The sequence below is a fragment of the Helicoverpa zea genome, chromosome 8 (genome assembly GCF_022581195.2).
Source record: "Helicoverpa zea isolate HzStark_Cry1AcR chromosome 8, ilHelZeax1.1, whole genome shotgun sequence".
NCBI classification, from domain to species: Eukaryota; Metazoa; Arthropoda; class Insecta; order Lepidoptera; family Noctuidae; genus Helicoverpa; species Helicoverpa zea.
In genome coordinates this window covers 2,508,479-2,524,747 of record NC_061459.1, presented here as the reverse complement: position 1 = coordinate 2,524,747, position 16,269 = coordinate 2,508,479, and the positions used below count along the sequence as shown (strand labels likewise).

Sequence of the window (16,269 nt, the reverse complement as noted above, 5' to 3'; positions counted from 1 at the left end):
AATCGTACTTATTGGCAGTTACCACTGATGTGCAGTTTACTGTACCTTTAGACCATGGTAAAATTGTAGAACTCAAATGTTGCTTGTTTCTGTATGCACACATTTTCAAATATGTAAAGATAAAGATAAATTTATATTATATAAAATGTAGTTCTGTGTACTCAGATATTATAAGTGATAGATCATGAGGTGATTTTATATAAATAGGATTAGGTATTTGTTGTTTCAGTGAAGTAATAAAACACATAATTATCAATCATACAATATGTATTTAATATAAGATACAGTACTTGTGACAGGTGGACAAACCATTTTATTTGAAAAAAATCTTAATAATAACTACATTGAACAAATTTCAAATTTAAATTAACATTCACTATTATTATGCCCAAATGTGTGATAAATTAATTGAGGTAGATTACCCATCAGCTCGTGGGTTCAAAATTATAATTAATTTCACCGATTTCACCATAGGGTATAAGCAAATAAGACAACGCATTAAACTTTATACTATATATAATTAAATATCTACAAATTGAATAAGTAGTGCACACTATTTGGAATACACAGGCTCCACATAGTTACTATTGTATTCAAACATTTACAATAAAGGAGAACATTCATATAATAAACGCATAATATAGGAAACGTGTTTGAAAGACAACTCGCGAACATTACCACTATACTACCCGCGGCGAACCCGAGACTGCGGCCCAACCAGCCAGCCCGGGCCCACCGCCCTCCCTCCCCAAGGCCCAACCAGGCGCGAAGCAAATTACAGTACTATGCAGAATAATACTTAATAATAAATACTTAACTATTTACATTCCTTGAGAGTGCGGCAGACGGATTAAAAACCACAATTTCCAACGACACAGTTGTGATTGAAGATGGTGTTTTTATAATCCAGCCGCGAACTTTACATCATCGTACAAGCGCGTCTGCAGACGGCTGTAATGTGTTTCACGCCTTCGCATAACTCCAGTGGACGCGCCACACAACATAATGCTCGTCAAACTATAGGGCTTAAATAAAATTGGCAACGACTACCATTGTTCCCCGTTGAATACTCTGTCACGTAACAAAAAGATTTTGCATGCGAGTGAGCCCGCGGTTAATTAAAATTCTATATTCGCTGAGCAATAAGTGAACAGACGCTCGCTGCACGGACATGCAAAACCGAACTCAACTGTCACATCAACACGACTATGACTATGGTGGCAGTGATAAAAATATATTGTATCTTTTCGAGCTTACCATTATTATCATGTATTTAGATATAATTTCATCACCTCGTCCGAAGAGGCTCGTCTTCACAAAATATCATCTCTGACTAACATTCTGAACCACTAACAATACTCTAATGTTAATTTAATTTTAGTCCGATTATTTGCCAAACACTAGACATTTCATTGCGTCGTAAATATAGCGAAACGAAATTTGTACTCAAGCATTTTGATAGGCCAAAATGTATGTTTGTATATGTGTCAAACTTTGTTCTCGTAAGTAAAATAAATTTAAATTGAGCGACACTTAACATGTTCTCTAAGAAGCACACTCGACACGCAACTCGCAGGATCCTCTCATGCATTCTCATCATAATCTGATACACTGTCGATTTCTGAGATCAAATATTCAAGTCCATATTGTTACACGGATAGAACAAAAAACTAATTTTGTCTCTCTGATTTTGGTGTCGAATTTCACTATAAAAATAATTTATTAAAAAGCGAGCCAATAAAATATGGCACTACGATCAGTGCTGAAAAAATAATTACTCTAATTTTTTAAATTTATTAAAAAAATAATCAGTACGTTGGAAATGCTCCAAAAGGAAGTCTAAACTGTATAATATGTTAGCATTACGATCCCCTAAACACGCGAACAATCAGGCACCAACTTGACTACTAGAGAAATTTTCCTAAACACGTCTGTGGCCGGCGCGTCCTGACCGCCTCAAGCCTCAGGCTCCCAAACATTATACTTCACGTTCAATTCACATTATTACTCTAGGGGCCGAATTACACTATTAAATGAATCTAATAAAATCTCCGTTCCAGTTTACGATAAGCGATAGTTTGAAAAATACGTTATGGTGTTTATACAATTAAGGTCACACCACGTTCACACAATTCGTCCTAACTTAACGCTATAGGCACTAACTAAAAAATACTAGCGAGATCGTGTGAGCACAGAACACAATTTTATATTCACTTGTATAATCCCTTATGGCTAAAAGGCAGTAATAATCTGACAACTTCTGTATAGGGGCATCCAAAAAGTTCGTTTAATCTAAACTGTACTAATCCAACTATTGACGTTATCATTGGCATGTTTACTGTATGAGCGACTACTTACTGTATATCATTCGGAGTCTATTCCTCGGACTTGCCTATAAATGCGCTTAGATCATTGGAAACTACCACAAGCTTTCTGACGCGATCTTACTTTACGTTTCATTTGGTGTTTCTTTTACAAAAATCGCTTACTCGTTATTAATAAGTTTAATATTATTAAGAACACGATGCAACATTGCTTTTCTATTGGTTATGGGGACATAACCATAACTTACGATAAATTATTAATATTGAACATTTCAAGGCTCCTTATTTCAATGATCTAAAAACATTCGCCACTACAATAATTATTACTTTCACAATAGCTTTACTAAATCCTCTATACTGTACACCACGTCTGTGCAACACGAGCTATTTATGGTATATTTACCAACGTCCTATTCTAGTCAACTCTTTAATAGTGCCAATATCAAATTGTATTCATGTACAATAAGTAATATTTAGATCCAGAATTACTTCCTTCGTCAATGTTGTGTGTTAAAAAAGGTGTTTATAAAAATTCTTGCAGTAAGAGCACTCGGGTTGCACAACGCGTGTCCCCTCAACAAACAAATCCTCTCATAAATTGAATTAGAAATTTACTCTATATATTTAAAAATCACTGCTACACTATTGTTAATGTATATTTATGTATCACACAAAAATACGGCTAATCTTGTGCGTGGAAACGAACATCGGTTATCAGTATCTTATCACAAAAGTTTTATTGCTAACAGTATCTAGTTGTACACAACTTTGAATGGCAGTGACATTATTAGACTACAGACAGTTGTTGATTCTTAGTCATAAAACTCAACAAGGTGAATAAAACGTCGATTATCAAAATTGTTCGTCGTACGCTAACTGCGAGTCTGATATGAGTACGCGGCTCTGAACACGAACTGGTGACGACACTCGCAGGCACTTGGCGCGGCTGCTGCCCACTACTCCTACACACGTACCGGGACTGGGACCCTACTCCGGCGACACTGGAAGACTATACCAAGCCTAGGCAGATGTAAATTAGTGGGAGAACCTGTCCTAGTATATCTACCGATAGAAATTCAATAGAAATAGTGAGATACAGCCCTTGTCACATGCGACGTGACTATACTATGTACAATGGCAGTGATGTGCATCGCTGGTCGTTCTTAAGCTAACTTACGCTATCAGACTAACGTCTTATCTATGCCTATCTTACATCGAATACGAACTTACTATACACTTCCGACTAACTATGTACACGTTTGTTCGCGCCGCGCTCTCCACATCGATGAACGGACGCGTTAAGGCTCGATATTTCGACCGTTCAATATCATTATAAAAAAGCATCAGTCTTGTGAATAAAATTTAACTTTCTGCCGTAGCAGTCTAAACCGCGACGCGGCTCCAACAATCTTTGGCGAGAATTTTCCTAACGGATATCGTCGGCCAATCGGCGAATCAACATCTGTCTCGCTCGGTGCCACACCGCCGATATATCCAAGCGATCGAACTAACTTCATACATTCAACTAATGTTTGCGGACCGGCGGACACTTTGGAAACAAGATATTCAATGTAAAAATGTATTAAAAATGTAATTAATCACACATAAACAAATTCATATCTTCATTCGCATAAAATTAAATTCATCTACATCATTTTCCTATCGTTCACTCATCTCAATGTTCCGAAGCGTCCGTCGGTCCGCAGTTACACTATAACGTGTCTAGTGCAGTGTGGCGCCGGGATCGCTCAGCTAGCCCCCGCACACGGCGCGTACCGGAAGCGTACCGCACTCCGACGGAGACCTACACGTACATTTTGAACAGTGTTTCCAATACAGCGAGTGTTTCGAGTACGCTTGCGATACGATGCGTGTGCGTGAGGGTTTATCGTCCGCAGGGCCAGAAGGAGTTGCCTCCGTAGCGTCGTCCCATCTTGCGTTTCTTGGCGCCGCTGGGCCGCTCGGGCTCGGCCAGCTCGACGCTGTCGGGCTCGGGCGGGCAGGCGGGCTGCAGCGGCGCGGGCGCGGAGCGGCGCTTGCGGAGCAGCTGCGCCAGCATGCGCGCGGAGCCGCAGCGCCGCGGGGCGCGGGCGGGCGGCGCGGCGCGGGCGGCGGGCGCGGGCGGCGCGGGGCCGCGGTACGACAGGCAGAAGTGCTCGTACAGCGCCACCTTGGCGGCGGCGGGCAGCGCGGCGATCTCCACGCGCTTCACGCGCTGCACCTCGCTCGCAGCCACCCACTCGTCCTCCAGCCTGCAAGAATAACAACCAATCACTAGCCGTCCGACAACGTGCCACACGGAGTCAGCTGCAAACACAATGTACTGTCATTATACTGCGAATATTGGTGTAATGTTGATCGGCTTCTGAAATAAAGTACACCTTATTCTATTCCGAAAAATACATAGGTACGTCATCAAAATTAAAACTTGTGTTTGCAGCGTTAATGGGCACCAATCCCATATTGAACGTGTACACTAAATGATGGGACATGCACATCTAAGAAGCTAATACCACCAACTGGTAAAGATATTTCCAATTTGACCAACAAACAGTATCCATAGAACAGCAATGCAATAACGGTACTAGGGCATGCAATTTCGGTAAAACAAAAATTACCGGTAAAAATTCGGTAATAAAAATATTTTTACCGGTAAACCGGTAAAACGGTAATTTTTGTAATTTTTTTAAAATGCGATATTATAACAATAAGATTGGGTAGTAGAAGCAAAAACTAAATAAATATGCAAAGTATAAGGTGGTAAACGTTTTTTGTGTCGTGGGCCGTAACAGAAAACATGTCAGTACCATCCGTACGCGTTGTCGCCGACAAAATGCAAGAGAAACGGCTGCAATGGTACTGACATGTAAAAAGGAGTGACACCTGAGGACATCGGCAGTGTGAATGTGATACTCAATCTCAATATATCCGGTCAAAGGCGCAAAGGCAGGCCGAAACCGTGATGGTTGAGTGTCGTAATGAATGACATGAAAATCTGCGAACTCGAAGAGGAAGATGTCTATTCAGGAGGATAGAGCGAAGTGGAAGAAGGAAGATACGGAAAGCCGACCCCGTCACAAGACGGGATAAACGCTAAGAATTACCGTAAAAAAATATATTTTTCATTGAAGTGAAAGCCCTTTTTTATGGTAAATCATCAAATGACAGACTCTTTCTGTCTAAAACCCATGTTTTTTAGTAGGCGTTTTATGGACCAGGGTCGCGGTAACTCTTTCGAACAATCCCGCGGCCTTGGCCCTGCTGGGCCCCACTGGGTTTGCTGACATCTCCCTGAGGAGCCCGTGGAACAACGCGCGCCGCTGACACGGGTCTGTTGTCTATGCAGACGGTGGAACGATGAGCCACCCGAACTCACCGCCCACAGACCGACGCCTATGGTGGCCGGGAATCGTCTCTGGACCCTTGGCGCCCGTGGTGTCTTCCTGGTCCACTACAGCGGCTGGGATGAGAGGTGCTACTCGCCATCTCCTTCTCGAGCATGACTGCTTCGCAGAAGGAGGCGACGGCTTCCCATTCCCTCTAGCTCCGGACCATGGCTTGAACCAGGGAAGGACGCGAAAGGTCGCCGATGCCTATTGCCTCGACGACAACACGGCAGTACCCTTCCCAGGCAGAGCACACCTGAACTGTGTGCTCCACCGTGTCCTCAGAGCTGTCCGCATAGTGGTGAAGTAAAAGCCCTTGCTCAGTAAGGTCATAGAGTAGGTAAAATAAGCATTAGCTACATTTGTACCTAGTATGAGCTGACAGCTTTGAGGAAAAACAGAATAACCTAATGAATACAATTTGTTTAGATTTTATAAATTAAGATGAGAATGAAGATTTGTATCTAACCTAGAGATAGTTAAGGAGCCATATAAGTTTACTTTGATAAAAAACAGCAACTTTAACACTCTTACAATACGTAATGTATGCAACATTACATTATATTCAGGCTACATAACAAAGATTTGACGTTAAATGAACAATTGCTATATTTTATCAGAAAAACGTAAAAACCGGTAAATTACCGGTTTCATATTATTTTTACCGGTAATTTAAAACTCGCAAAAATGGGCGATTTACCGGTAAAAACGAAACCGGTTAACCGGTATTGCATGCCCTAAACGGTACCAAATTGTATTCCTATACAATCTGATAGTGTATCACAAAGCTATTCATCAACCTATCTGTTATTCAAATTGCAAACATCTTCACGAAATAAATGGAAATTAAAAACTTATACACAAAACTGAATAAAACTAGACCCGTATCCAAACATCAAATAGGACTGGGAACCCATTCCATTGCTAGCAAAAAAACTATGAACCAATTTAAAAATAATCAAATATGTGAACCATTTGTTCAAGAATTGGCTTGTCGATAACATCCAGAGTAAGTAGTTCACATCAATATTTTGGTCAGTATTGATAAACTTTATGAATGCTAGCAACTTTGAATGTTTTTTTTACTCTCGTGTGGCACTGACTGCAACATCGAGCATGCCAAGCCAAGCAGAATGCTTGGGGATCAAGTGCATACAACTTATGCCAATTACAAGCACACCGTTGCCAGTTAGTGCCAATTTTGAGTCACAATGCATATGATCCCCTAAGAGCCTGTTATCGTGCACTATCATAAAATGGATAAATGTATGTAGGTGTTAAAATAAAATCCAAAGCTACAGGTAGTGGGTAAAAATCAGCGTAATAATTGAAAAAATGGTTTACGTACGTAAAATGTTTCAACTCAATCTGGTAAAATGGCTAAAACTGATGATGAATTTTGAAATTATAAGTAGATTTTTAGAAATAATGTTTTTCAATGAGAGCATGAAATCAAAATGTGCTATCGTGTTATTTGTAGAAACACAACTGACGTTGAATCTAGCTAAACATCAATGAAGTATGATATTAATTTGGTGTTGTTACTAAGAAACCCACCTGGTTTTACCTGTGCACATTATTATATACTATCTAGACACGAAAGTCCGAGCTGTAGACTAGATCGCAAGACTGATATTAGTATTCTTTCGTACTTTTAGATTTTATAATCTAAAGATTATTATAGGGGATCAATCAAAAGCCTAGTTTGCACTATTCTTATATTTAGTCAAGAAGCAAGTGGTTTAGTTACCCAACATTTTGATGATAAAAAATGATCGAGTACCTATTTATGTTCTTTGAAACACTTATTAATATTGACACTCGCAACCAAACTAAATAAGATTAGTACAAACTGGACCAAAGTCCTAATATAACCAAGATGACCTGAGCTAAATTAGAAGAAATTTTGAATATGGAATTTAAGTTAGACTAATTTTGGATATTCTAATACCAATTGTTTATTGCCTCTGCAAATGTAAGGGGCAGGGGTCATAGCTTAGCCTTAAGAATTGGGGTCCTGTTCTAAGCTAATATAGTACACGAGCTATCAAATTCCCTCCCTTTGTAATAAAATCAGTACTAGCCAGGGTGCATGGGTGGTTGGTGATATGAAATACTCCATTGCTTACCTGAAAACACCATACATTGTGATATCGAAGAAAATTATATTAACTACAACTAGAATATAATATAACATTATCTGATGACCGTATACAAGACAAATTATTTATATTGGTACATGTTTACATATTTTATGGTTACAATTTATGAACATAGAATATACACAATACACATCAAAAGTATAGAATCAAAGAATGTTTTTTATCACTGGTCATTTACATACCCAGTTTGAATTTAAAATGAATTATATCCAGCCAACTTTCAATAATATTTTTTATTCTATGAAAGCACTTACAAATATGTATTATATTTTGTGGTTGCAGACTCTTACTGACTGAAACTCATTATGTTTCTTTTGGCTTTGGCTTCAGGACTGGCCCTGGTACCTGAAGGACTCCAAAAGAAACACCACAACCGGGCCACAGCCCTGATTGGACTTACAAATATGTACCTACTATACATTCTTTGATTCTACACACCAAACCATCAAACCTTACACCTATCTAGAATACCGAAAACTAAGTCCACTTACACATGAGGCGGGTAATAAGTCACAAGCGCCTCTGTAGTCCGCTCCGTGGCGTTCCACCGCGTGGCCGTGAGTGAAGCTCGGAGCGTCAGCGTGTGTCGGCCGGGCGGCTCGCGCAGCGGACAGGCGCCGCGCAGACGCCAGCGAGTGGCCCGTAGTAGTCGCCACGCTAGACCCTCCATCATGCCCGCGTCGAAGAAGTCGAACATGCGCGCTGCAATGTGGAAAAGGTCTAATTAGTACCTATAGCTCAAGGAAACAACTTTGTATGCCTTTTGGATGCCGTCGATGCTGACGATAGAAGAATATATAAAAGACTGTCCGGAAAGATCAGGACAGACATTTTTTCTTCTTTCTGTATGTAAGATGTCATCTTCGGCATAGGTAGGTATGTTTTGTAAACTTTTTAAACGCCTTGTGATTTTTAAGTTTTTAGCATTGGGAAAGATTAGTAATGTCACACCTCTATGCACTGCTTATTCATAGAAGAAGATCGTCTTATGAGACCCAGTGAAAGTTTTGCAAAAATCCAGCCCTGTTTGCAGGCATTACTGACATTATATATAGCTACACTGGACGTCACCTTTCTTAGGAAGATATTATCTTAGCAAGTAAATAAATAACAAATAACTCACCAGACCATGGTTGTCTTCTATAACGCAGCTTCTTGCCGTTTCTGCGAATGAGTTTGACGGAGCCTTCGGCAGATTTCTTGCCCGATCCAGCGTTGGGCGACGCCTCATTGAAATGGTTGTTCACGTGACGCTCCAATAACGTCTGTAAGTTTATAAGTAAATGTTAGAAGATAGTTTTTATACGTTTGGGCCAGGGGTTTGTAAATCTGTGGGCTAAACATTGAATAGTAATGCAACAGCAGTATGCAAGTTCTCGCAGAGTTCGCTATAAGTACGTTAGTAATATGCATTTGAAGTGACGCTATAAGCAATTAATTAAGATTTTAGTAATGCTTCTTTTTTCTCTTCTTTTTTTTTTGTACGATTTGGAAATTGAAGTTTTTTTTTTTCACGAGTTGTTTTTTTCTTCTTCTTGGTATACCGTTTTGTTAGTTGTTTTTTGGTATATATAATAATGCTAAGCATAAAATAGCGTATTAGTTTTAGCATTAACTACGATATTATTTCAAGATTTCGATTTGTCGATGAAGGCGTAGAGTCCTTATGAACTACTTAATCTAGCACCATTTCATCTACTATAGTACTTGCTTTTACACTACACTTATTCCGAGGCTCGACGCGTCGTGTTGATAAAATAAATGAAACAAATTAAATTCATTGTATTTAACACTTCGACTGCCAAGGGCGGATTCTGACGTCAGAACAATCCGCAAACAATGCTGAGATTACATCGCATGAAATAAGAGTTATCGTCCGAAATTACGCCGCCATTGTGGCATGTTATCTAACATTCACGGTACGTTGAACGTTTAATAGCGGTCAAAGGGGTAAACCCAAAGAATTTATTGGTCGACAAAAATAAATAAAATCTCGGAAGTGGTTCCAGCCATCGAGTGGTCTCTTTGGCCTCGTCTTCGTGTCCTTGGGGAAAGAAAACATATACAAGTTTATCGTTTATATTCGGAGACTGCGTCGTAAATAAACGTCAATATGGCGGCATCACGCGACGTTCGTTTTGTGGGAACAATGAGGTTTCATACGATTTTGCCGTTTTCGCCTTTTTTAAGGTTCAGTGTAAGATGACGCAAAGGGCTAGTAAGAGTTTACTCGTGATGTGCCATACTTTAATCTAGTGATGGGATCACATCACTTGGCAAGTACTATTGATTCTAAAACTAAATAGATTCTTTGAATTCATTGTATTACGGATCTTTCAATTTTTTTTTTCATTTATTTTCTTTCAAATATTGAGTTTAACCGTCGATTGTTTTTCAATTTATTCTTCTTTTTTTGGTAAAATTTCACGTCGGGCAAAGGAGTTTAAAATTTGTGAATGGATTTTATGATCCAATCACTCGATTGGACGTTATTCAAAAGAGATTCGATGACAATACGTTTTAGATTAATTAGGTGAGTAAATTAACAATTTCAAAAAAGTACACGACTGTTACAACGACGTTAACACGGGGATATCTTTTTGAAACTGAAGATTTACAGCTGAAAAATCCAAAAGTATTTAAAACTAAAATAACCTTTCCAACGCCACGCAATTGTAAAAAAATCTCAAAACATTGATAGCATCGGTTTCATCTTGTTATTGCAATTGTAAGTTTAGATTTAAGATCAATAAATACATGAGAACAATAAGAAAACAAAATTAATTATCTAACTTTGAGCATTTTTTTATAATTATTTTCTGAACTTAAATGGCTTCATTTGACCCCGGGTTGGCGGTGAAAGGGTTAGATCGTTGAATATTACCAAAAGGCATTTCAACACAATAAATATAAACACAAATGAGTTAACTTAAATTTTAAACTCTTTACAGCAGATGTAAACATAATAAATAAATAACAATTTACTATGTATGCATATAAGTTATAGATAAGTAATAGAAAGTTACTTCTGCTGCAGTCGTGTTAAAATCATATAAAAATATTTGTATGTAAACAACGCACTGAAGAAACATTAAGACAATAAAATTATGAAAACAGCATGTTAATATTTGATACAAATTGTTCCATTTCTATCCAAATGCCCAAACATAGTGTGTGCCCTGTATTTCAAAAATTTCGATAAGACCACGTCACCACCGGAGTTTATTTACAAAAGTAATCAAAGAGTCTCAAACCAATTGCTTAAAGCTAATTAAATACGCTGAATAGCTCGGTTACAAACACAATTACTACGCAAAATAAATCGCTGAAAGCTCTCATTGAATTTACGCCTATTTGCCACATATTTACATAAAATAGAACTTCTTACGCTGTGCATCTTCAGTACGTTTTTAGATATGTGTGTAGGAATTTTATGGGGAAGATCGTATGTCCAGTATAGTGGACATAGGTCCGATAATGCCCGTAATTATACCTGAGTGGAGAAGCGCCTCTCGCAGCCGTCGACGATGCATTTGAAGGGTTTGTTCCCGCCGTGCGACAATGTGTGTCGCTCCAGCCACAGTCGGGAACACGACGGCTTGCCTCGCACCTTGCACTGCTCCCAAAGGCACACGTAGTTTTCCTTGCCGGCTTGTGTTTCTACGTGCACGCTCTGGAATTTTGATTAATTGGATTATTTTTGGAAAGCTTCTTGGGATCATTCAAATGAATCTAATATCTACATATGTATGTGCCAAATGTTTTGTGCTGATGAAATTCTACTAGGCATTGGGGCAACTCAAAAATTATCATTAGTTAGGTACACAAGTAATTTTACTGAAGTCCTATTTTGTTTAACGCTTACAGTGAACAGCCTATCGTTACATTGCTTAAGCGGCTATATACTATTTACCATGTGAGATATGTTAAAACAAAATAAACGAACCTGCAAATGTTCCAAGAGATCAGGATCTCCGTCGAACTCCCGCTTGCAGTTCTCCCACAGACACACGGTGACCGTAGACGTTGTATCCGTGCTGGACGTGCGCTTGTCACTGCTCGGCTTCGTTAAACTCTTCGGAGGAAACCGCAGCGTCTTCGGCTGCTTTAGAATAGGACTCTTCTGACTCGGCGCCTCCACAGAACTCACGCTTATACTCAACGACAACGACGAATCTTCATCACATTCTTTACTAGTTTGAGAGTCACTCGGCGAGTCTATAGACTTGTCAGTCCCTATACCCGACTCTGACTCCGTTGTTGTACTACAGAAATTTGCTTCTATCAATGTATTGTGGACGTCAGACGAAACGTCTTTGAGCACAGTGATCTGCGTAAACAGTGTCTCTTCCCGCCTCGCGACCTCTTCGATCTTTCGAAGTTCAATACTCGTGTCCACTCTCGACTCTTCCTCTTTCTCCTCCTTGACTTCGTGTTTTGCCTTTTTAGTAGCTAACTCTTCAAGCTTTTCCGATATACTACTAATTTCCGCAAATGGTCGCGTATTCTTTTTATTTGGTTGTAACGGGAAGATGTTGTTGTTTACCGTTTTAGACAGCCACGGAATATCACACTTTGAGGGCGTCATCTCAATTAGGTCGTGCTCCTTCACAGTGCTGCTGGGTGGATCCGTGCCCTGAATTGGGTTGTCCGGTGGTTTGACCGGCGCGATGGGTATACTACTCGTGTGAAGCGCCTGGGCCGTGGTATAGTTCGGCACGATGGGCGGCGGATGGTGAACTAAATGACTCGAATACGTCGTTTGTGAGGACGACACCGTATTCGTATTCGTATAACTCCACGTTTCCTTCACGTTTATATTTGGCACCGATGTGACAATAAAACCAGGCTGCGGCACAAGAACGGGGTGGCTAAAGTTGACAGCGTAATTCTGTTTCGATTGAACTGTCATGCCGACAGCTTGCATTCCTGTGACGTTTTTATTCATAACTGGAATTGGCTGACTTGTCACCGGCTCACTTTTGTTTACATTCGGATATGTCGAAGTCATAGTGTTAGCCAGTTTCAAAAGAGTACCGTTTATGAGAATCGATGCCGCTTGTTGGTTTTGTAAATGGTCCTGTCTCTGTGTCGTCAACTGTGGAGTTTGAGGAAGCATAAAGTTAGGCATCTTAGTCATTAGATTTGGTATTTGAACAACCGTTCCGTTTATGTTCTGCACGAGTGGAAAAACGAACTGACCGTTTAGTTTAGTCGGGCTCGAGACGTTTACATTGGGTCGGTTGAAAGCTGCCATATTATTTTGCTGTCCCAGTGTTTGTGCCGATAAACCGTTCTGAGGTATCCTTAACGCAGTAAGCATCATATTTTGTGGAACGGCAACAAATGATGTTAAGTTGTTAGGATTTACAGTTCCGTTACAAGGTTGTGGTATGTTAATTTGATGACAGTTTTGATAGCTTGTAACAGGTGCATTGAGATTGGTGAAGTTACCATTCATCATTGTATTCTGCCGAACGCCATTTTGGATGTTCATCTTCGGGGCAGGATTTGCCTCGCCTGGTCCATTTTTATTACTGGAATTCGAAGTAATGTTTGTACAATTTTGCTGTTGAAGTTGCACTTGTTTTAGATTATTAGCTTTAGACCACGTGAGGTTTTTACTATTGGCAATACACGCTGATGACTTTCGATTTGTTCTTTTCGTGGGTTGAGTAGTTTTCTTCACCGTCTCCTTTTTTGTTGGCTTGGTAATGGGATTTAAGTTTAAATTATTAGATCCAAACGTGACTCCATTCATTCGGCTGTCTAGCTTAGTTGTGGAGCTGACTACACCATTCCTAGATTTGTCAGGCTTTGTTACTTTCTTAGGTGATTGACTTATTGGAGTGTTGGCTGCAATCCTCATACCTACCAAATCACTGGAGGCAGGTATAGGAACTTTACGCCTAGCCACCTCTGGTGTATGTTTATTAGCTAAAATTCCATGGGCGGATGGGTCCTGCGACGTTTTTATTTCAAGGCCCGGTCTCTTACCATCTATCAAGTCTTTCAGAAGCCCTCCAGGTTGCTTCGCTTTTGGAAAACTTTCGGTTCCGTGTCGGATTTCCAAGAAACCATTCATATTCGTATGATTTTTTGCTATCATCTCCTTCGGTCTACCGAAATCATTCATACCATTAAAATTACCATTCGGCGTTGGTTTGCTGAGATCTGCCGCTTTCGTGGCGTCAATAGCGCCGTTCATGGTAGTGTTTGTTGACTTTCGATTAGCGGCTTCATTTTGCTTTCCGACGTCCATTAATACTTTAGGACTAAGAGTCTGTGACAAATAAGAAATATATTTCTCTAGGTCATGCGTGACCCCATTTTTAGGTAGGCACTTTTTCTTGGTTTCATCGTTGGCCGCGTTGTCGCGCTTGACGCCGTTCTGAGGCTTCATCTTGTGGTTGAAGTACTCGGTGATGCGGCGATGTATGGGCGGCTGCGAGCGGCGCACGGGCGCGGGTTGTGCCGCGAGGCGTCGCGGGGCCGGCGGCGCCGGGTCGCACGCCCACGGCGGCATGCGCGCGCCCGCGCTGTCCTCTGCGGTGCTGCACGCCGACTCGGGGCTGCGCGGCGAGCGCGGCTCGGTGATGTCGCTACCGCTGCATCCACCGCTCTCCGTCGGACTATGCACCGCCACACCACTGAAACAATACAATTAAACAGTTAGTTTCTAAAAAAAAATGAGATGTCATGCGAGACATAGTGACCTTACCATGTGGCAATAGTGCCACCGATCACGTTACGAGTTAAATGACAATCAGCTGTTGAATAGCTAGGATCGATCGCACCGCAGGCAGGCGAGCGTGGCGCGAGCGGGACGGCGCGTCGTGCCGGAGTCGTGGCCGCGGCACAAGGTGCAATGCCCTGGCGGTCCAGTGCAGTGACGCAACGAGACTGCACTGACCGAACGACCGTCCGGACCGAACGCACACATTATTATTTTTGGCCGCGTGACATTCACCGCACGTAGACTTGACGCGACTGCACACTGTGACGAATGATCTAACAATTTTACTTATTGTTCACGTATTTGAAAAGGTGTTTTAATATTTAAGTGCGCTTTTATATTCACTGGAGAACTTCGTCGGTGGTGGGTATCAATCATACGTCTCACGCCGACACTTACGTGACTTACAAAGCGAGATGGCTGCCGCTTATTTATCCACATAACGCAACTCTCGCTTTACACGTGAAATGTTTATTCTGGGAGCATCCTCCCGCGTAACCCGTTTTAGAATCTTTTGTTGTGCGAGATCCACAGGTAAAATGTCGAATAACACAATTTTATCGCTCAACCTTGGTTGCGGTGTCGTGTTCGATTATGAACTCTGTGGTTTTGTGGCTGGACGTTATTTTTCTTTGTTGGAGCGCGGGGGGCGGTGGGGGTGTGTCGCGGGTGGAGGGCGCACCCTCGCCCTTTGTGAAGCCACAACGTACACTCATAACTAGGGACGTACGTTCCCCTCCTTTCTCGCACTTCGTGGGGAGCTTTGTTGCTAATTGACCCAATTTTTTAAGATATTTTTCACTGAAGATATTCAGAGCAGGTATCTATCCGTCTGGAAGGGGATGGCTCTTAATTTGATACCGAACATCGTTAAGTCTACCGGAGTTTTAATTTGGGAAAACTTTTATTTCCTTTAATGAGAAGAGGATTACAGAGCTTTATTGAGTGGGTGCTGAATCGCGCAAACTTTTTTCTCGAAGATAATTAAGCAATAAAGATGTATAAAAATTTTAAGAAAAAATATCTTGAATTGGAATATTTAAAACCAAAAAACATATCAACTAAACACACATAATACATCTTCTAAACTTATAGCCATGAACTTTATGGCGTCACACATCCACGAAGCTACCTAAACGGTACAAACAACAGTTACAATAGGTACCTATAGGGCAGAGCTAGATACGTCATCAGCATCCGACTCGAAGATCTCCTTAATACATTTTTTTGCGAATTTTCGAAAGCAAAAGTGGCTTGTCAGTGTGGCGTATGTAGGTGAGGCGAGACGTCGCAAGGTCGCCGCGCCGATTTCGGTCATTCACCTGAGCTCGACACTACATTGTAATCTTCGAATATAGAATGTACACGCTTTGTTTTGCGTCATTTCGTCGCTTAATTGCCTTGCTGTTTACATACGCCGTCGTATTGATAAGTGTAATTGACGTAATCTATGTAAATACAGTTAATGAATCAGAAATTAGATCTAATGCAATGTATTGACCATACGATACGTGGTACTCAGACAATAATTAGTCCCTTGCGATATGTCTGATTGAGTTACTTGTAATATCTACGAGCAATTGATAGCCATACCAGTAATACAAACCTTCATGCATTAATGGTCAATCAAAACATTAATAAGCAGAATCAAATACAATTTA

General features: G+C 40.7%; 1 protein-coding gene across 2 annotated transcripts in view; it reads right to left on the bottom strand.

Moving 5' to 3' along the window:
- Positions 1-249: 249 nt before the first annotated feature.
- The window catches only part of LOC124632789 (zinc finger protein jing homolog), a 130,705-nt gene continuing 114,685 nt past the window's right edge, over positions 250-16,269 (bottom strand). For both annotated transcript variants that reach the window (XM_047167752.1, XM_047167753.1), the window contains exons 2-6: positions 11,819-14,522; positions 11,366-11,545; positions 8,996-9,137; positions 8,364-8,574; positions 250-4,576 (exon numbers count right to left, since the gene is read on the bottom strand). In XM_047167752.1, coding sequence (XP_047023708.1) covers positions 4,210-4,576; positions 8,364-8,574; positions 8,996-9,137; positions 11,366-11,545; positions 11,819-14,522 — 3,604 coding nt within the window. In that variant the 3' untranslated portion in view covers positions 250-4,209. The remainder of the gene's footprint in view (positions 4,577-8,363; positions 8,575-8,995; positions 9,138-11,365; positions 11,546-11,818; positions 14,523-16,269) is intronic.